A 6000-nucleotide genomic window follows, 5' to 3' on the forward strand; every position below is an offset into this window, starting at 1 on the left:
TGGAGGTCATCATAATGAACCTGAATCAGCAAGGAAAATTTGCATTGTGAGCAGCATTTTTTGTTTTAAAAGCAGGATGAATGTAATGAATTTCTGGAAGAAGGTTCTTAAAGGTGGTTAAAATATTGGCATTCAAAAGATAAACTTTATTTTATGTAGAATACTTTACTCCACCAATAATTCAAGAAAAATATACTGATATATATATATATATATATATTTTTTTTTTTTAGACCTCAGACATACGTGGATCATATGGATGGATCTTACTCACTTTCTGCCTTGCCATTTAGTCAGATGAGTGAGCTTCTAACTAGAGCTGAGGAAAGGGTCCTAGTAAGACCACATGAACCACCTCCACCTCCACCAATGCATGGAGCAGGAGATGCAAAACCCATACCCACCTGTATCAGGTATGTTGGGCATATGTTTGTATCACAGCTGCTAAACTCTGCCATTGTTGCATGAAAGAAGTCATGGACCATATACATAATTAAATGAATATGTTTGTGTTTCAACAAAACTTTATTTACAAAAATGGAGAGGGGCAGATTGGACTTTTGGGAAGTGACTTTCCAGCCTCTGATAAGAACTGACACATTGTCTTGGGAAAATATAACTAATGAGAATGTAAAGTTTAAAGTGCATTTCATTTTATTATAGCTTTGTTATTAAACACATGATGTGCAGTATAGTGGGCCCTTAAATAGTGTCATCTTTCTATTTAACATACGTTGATTAGATGCTATAGGAACGTTGATTAGATGCTATAGGAACTTAACTCTTGTTTATATCAATTAGCTTATGGTAAAATTGGTTTTGTTATATGTCGTTTCATTTAAAGTCGTTGAACCTATCAACAATGATAAGGGAGGACTTACTGTATATTAACACAAATAAAAATTTTTTATAATGTGTTAAGGGACTAAAAAATGGGAACCAAAGGTGTTGATTATAAATGTTAATTTGCTATTAGGGGAAATAGTCTCAGAATTTGAGATAGAATAGGCACTTGCTCATAGTATTTTCAGTAAAGCTATTTTGAAGTTTAATTTTATCCATTGTTGTTCAAATTATAAATTTTTAAAGAGAGAGAGTAGCTTCATGATTTTCAGTTAAAAAAAATCAACCTTCTGTCACTGACTCATTTGATATTTTATCCTCAGGAAGGAAGAGGGCCATACATTTCCTTTTGTGATTTGTAATTAGTTGTCACTGATTTAACTGAAATGACATATGATGAGCCTTAATAGCTTCAATATAAATATAGCATTTTACTGGTCACAGGTATTGCTACAAATATTGTAATATAATAAATGTTGAGTCATTACAAAGACTCATATCACAGTGTAAAATTGTAAGCGTAAAATGCTTGAGTGGATATGGAAGTTGCATGAGAGGATGAGATCACTTAGAATTTTACAAACCAAAGTCCCATGTATTAATGTTCTTGTTGGTCCACTTTTAGTTCTTTCATTCTAAATACTGCTGAAAATGTTGTAATTCCTATAGGAACTTGTTAATACATACATCTACCTTAGTATAATTACTGATCGTCATTTATATTTTGTGTGGTTAATTTTTTCTCTTTTAATAACTTGCTAGGATCTCTTTATCATTTCAGTTCTGCTACAGGTTTGATAGAAAATCGCCCTCAGTCACCAGCTACAGGCAGGACACCTGTGTTTGTGAGCCCCACCCCCCCACCTCCACCACCACCTCTTCCATCTGCCTTGTCAACTTCTTCATTAAGAGCTTCAATGACTTCAACTCCTCCCCCACCAGTACCTCCCCCACCTCCACCTCCAACCACTACTTTGCAAGCTCCAGCAGTACCACCACCTCCAGCTCCTCTTCAGATCGCCCCTGGAGTTCTTCACCCAGCTCCTCCTCCAATTGCACCTCCTCTAGTACAGCCCTCTCCACCGGTAGCTAGAGCTGCCCCAGTATGTGAGACTGTGCCAGTTCATCCACTCCCACAAGGTGAAGTCCAGGGGCTGCCACCACCCCCGCCACCGCCTCCCTTGCCTCCACCTGGCATTCGACCATCATCACCTGTCACAGTTGCAGCTCTTGCTCATCCTCCCTCTGGGCTACATCCAACTCCATCTACTGCCCCAGGTCCCCATGTTCCATTAATGCCACCATCTCCTCCATCACAAGTTGTACCTGCTTCTGAGCCAAAGCGTCATCCATCAACCCTACCTGTAATCAGTGATGCCAGGAGTGTACTTCTGGAAGCAATACGCAAAGGTAATTTTCTCAGGGCCGTTAAAAGCATTGCTATTGTAGCACTAGAAAGTTTCTAAATATTTGAACAATAGTGTTTTCCTCAGTTACAAAATTTTAAATGATCATGTTTTCGCACAAATGGTCTTTAGAAAGTAAAGCTATGTTCAATTTTAAATCATTTTCAAGAAAATATATCACATTTAACTTTTATTTTCATACTTAGTAGGGATTCTCATAATGTTTATTGAATAAAGGAGAAATTAAAAGTATCAGACTTAAACATTAAAGAAAATTAGTTAAAACCATTTGCATTATTTTTAATATGAATATTAACTCCTTAAAAAACTGTACTTCCTTCAGCATTAAGGCTGTCCATCTGGTGTCTCAGTGACACTTGCTCTACCAGATGCCGTTAAAGGGTTAAGTTTCCTCCCTTAGTAACAAAAAAAGACCTGACATATTTATTCATGTATTCTGCCAGCATTTCCTAAGCACCTACTATATGCCAGGAGCTTACAGAATAGAATGAGTAAGAGTGCCTTTTCCTAAAGTACCAGGGAGAATAAAGCCTCAGAAAATATCAACAGTATTTATTTTATTTGATTCTAGAGATAACAGAAGAAAAGTATCATCTGTTAACTTTTTAGGGTTTGGTGAGCAGGGAGGCACAGTAGATTATAATGGTTTAATACATTGTAGATATCCAGTAGGATGTCTGGTAAGTTCCACCTACTACAGATAATATAATGGAAAAATTAATGTCTTTCTAAATATGATTCCTTCAAGATCTTTTTAATAGACATTGCTTTTTATTTTTCTATTAGTATTTCTCATGTGTATTTGATTTTATTCCAGAAAGATTAATAATACCTAGTATTTTGGTTTACAATGAATGGTTTGGATTTACTATATCAGGTATTCAGCTGCGAAAAGTAGAAGAGCAGCGTGAACAGGAAGCTAAACATGAACGCATTGAAAACGATGTTGCCACCATCCTGTCCCGCCGTATTGCTGTGGAATATAGTGATTCGGAAGATGATTCAGAATTCGATGAAGTAGATTGGTTGGAGTAAGGAAAATGCATTGATAAATATTACAAAACTGAATGCAAATGTCCTTTGTGGTGCTTGTTCTTTGGAAATGTTTGATCATTCCAGTGTTTTGCTTTTTTTTCCTTAAGATAAATAACCTTTTTCCTCCATAATTTTTGATTTCTAAGAAAAATATTAGCATATATTTCAACTAAGTGTTTTACAGTGGCTTATCTTTTTTATTTTTCCCTGAAAAGACACAATTTGGTCAAATAAACCACTAAGTATTAAGCATGGACAGCTGTTGTTAGAGTAGCAGATTCAGTTTTTTGATATATCTTAATTGTGCACTTTGTGAATTTTAATTTAAAGAAAGCAACTGAGATTGAAATCTTGAGGGCAGCTGTATCTATTAATGAGCCTTATTCCATTTTTTGATGTGTTAAAAGAAGAAACACTGACTTGATTATGTGAATACACTCAGAAAGTACATTTAGCTTGTAGTATTGAATTCTCTTAAAGGAATGCTTGAATTTCTTTAATTATTGTTTTATTGTTTTTAAATACTTGCTTTATTTGAATGTTTAGCAGTACCCTTTCCCACTTATATATTGTGTGGTACGATTTTGCTTGCCTATAAGAGTTTAAAGATTTCCATGTGAAATACTCTGACATAAACATACATGTAACTTACATAACTGTTAAGAATGATTTAATAAATGGTTCATTTTAAAGTTTCATGGGTGTTTCTCTTTGAATAAAATTATTTCTGAAAGTTTATCAAGTAATATAAAGTAGGCTCTTAATACATAGATAGCCAACAAAGATTTTAAAAATCCACTTATGGCCCCCGATGGGTTGGCTCAATTCTTTGGAGTGGCATCCCATACACTAAAAGTTGAGGGTTTGATTCCCAGTCAGGGCACACGCTGGATTACAGACTTGATCCCTAGTAGGGGGCATGCAGGAGGCAGCCTATCAATGTTTCTCTCTCATTGATGTTTCTATCTCTCTCTCTCTCCCTCTTCCTTACTCTCTCTAAAATCAATAAAAACATTTAAAAAATATCCTAATGGCTCTAATAAAAAGCTTTGCTTTGCACTCTTAGTACCTTTGCCTAGAACAGCAGATTGCATAGCCATTTAAGGTTTCTTTCCAACCTTACAAAACTGTATAATGTTGAATTTAACTGTTGAAAATATGGCACAGTTTAAAGTTTGTACTTATGGTCAAAAGGCATAGCAAATAGTTTTTATACAGCTCAATTATAGCCAGGTAACTAAAACATAATGGTACTGGTGTTGGAGCATTTAAGGCTGATAAAAAGGAAATGGTTGAAGATTTCTTAATAATAGAAGTGGATCTGTTGTAAAGCCTGGAAGTATGTATCCTAAATAGTTTATGATCTGTTTCTTTTTGTTTTTTTACCACATTCCTGGAAGATAAAGTGTCCACAGACTGAAGAGGCCATACATGTAGTATTGATTTTAAAATCAAAATATCCTTCAGTCTAGATATTCAAAATAACTTGCTGAGATAGTTTTGGAACATATCGTTCAGTGGTCAATTTTAATATCCTAGGAGGGATGAAAATTACTGGGTAATGATTACCTTTTTCTTATTATGTTGTTACTAGTGGCCCGGTGCACGAAATTCGTGCATGGGGGGAGGGGGGAGTCCCTCAGCCCAGCCTGCACCCTTCCAATCTGGGACCCTGCAATTCGGGACCACTGGCTCCTAACCGCTCACCTGCCTGCCTGATTGGCCCTTACCACTCTGCCTGATGGCCTGCTCACCCCCAACTGCCCCCACCCCTGCCGCCAGCCTGCTTGCCCTCAACTGCCCCCCCTCCAGCCTGCTCACCCCCAACTGCCCCCCCCCCCCCCCCGCCAGCTTGCTCACCCCTAACCGCCTCTGCCTCAGCCCCGCCACCATGGCTTTGTCTGGAAGGTCTCCTGGTCTAATTAGCATATTACCCTTTTATTAGTATAGATTCTACAAGGTCATAAGCATAGAGTCAGAAAAAAATGAGTCATGGGGAAATAATCGGTTTCACTTGTTTTGGTTGAAGTCACCCATTTGCCTCCATATTACCAAATCCAGTCCTTTATTTAACCTTTGTTCTGTGTATACTCTACCTCCATGAAGGTGTCAATCCCTTTGGCTTTTGTTGTGACACTGTTCCTTCCTCCCAATAATGTTGGGACAGAAGAAGGGGAGGGAAATAGCTGGTGGAGTTTGAGGAGAAATTCAGTCATTGTGGAGAGAGAGGAAGTGTGTTTTTACCCTTCCTAAGTAAGGAATATTTATAAGCTGCAGATTTATAAGGCATTTTAAGCTATAACCACTGATTTTCATAATTTATCATATATTTGGGCAGATGAGATGACTACTGAAGCATTTTCACATTACAAATATTTATTAAAAGATAAGTAACAAAATTTGGATTGTGTTCTATAAATTATGAAACACTTCCCTTTATTTCCACCTTTAGAAAGCCCTACCCTTTCTTCAACAATCATCTCACATCCATTTTTTCATGAAGTCTTCTCAGATCACCACAACAGGAATTCTTATTCCTTTTCATTTTCTCTAATTCTTTTATTACAAGCTTTCTTCGAGTGATACTTAATGCCATTTTGTATCACAGTTATTACCTATTCGAGCTTGCCACATAAGTGACTCACAAGACAGCCAGGGCCTTGTCTAAAATAGGCAACTCACAATCTCTCTTCAT

At 36.8% G+C, this 6000-nt stretch overlaps 1 protein-coding gene across 3 annotated transcripts in view; it reads left to right on the forward strand.

Annotated features, from left to right (window-relative positions):
• The window catches only part of WASF1 (WASP family member 1), a 34479-nt gene extending 30478 nt beyond the window's left edge, over positions 1-4001 (forward strand). For all 3 annotated transcript variants that reach the window (XM_079780274.1, XM_079780273.1, XM_079780275.1), the window contains 3 exons: positions 234-413; positions 1625-2253; positions 3148-4001. In XM_079780274.1, the coding sequence (XP_079636400.1) occupies positions 234-413; positions 1625-2253; positions 3148-3305 (967 nt within the window). In that variant the 3' untranslated portion in view covers positions 3306-4001. The remainder of the gene's footprint in view (positions 1-233; positions 414-1624; positions 2254-3147) is intronic.
• Positions 4002-6000: the final 1999 nt, after the last annotated feature.

The sequence above is a fragment of the Cnephaeus nilssonii genome (assembly GCF_951640355.1).
Source record: "Cnephaeus nilssonii genome assembly, chromosome: 9".
Taxonomy (NCBI): Eukaryota; Metazoa; Chordata; class Mammalia; order Chiroptera; family Vespertilionidae; genus Cnephaeus; species Cnephaeus nilssonii.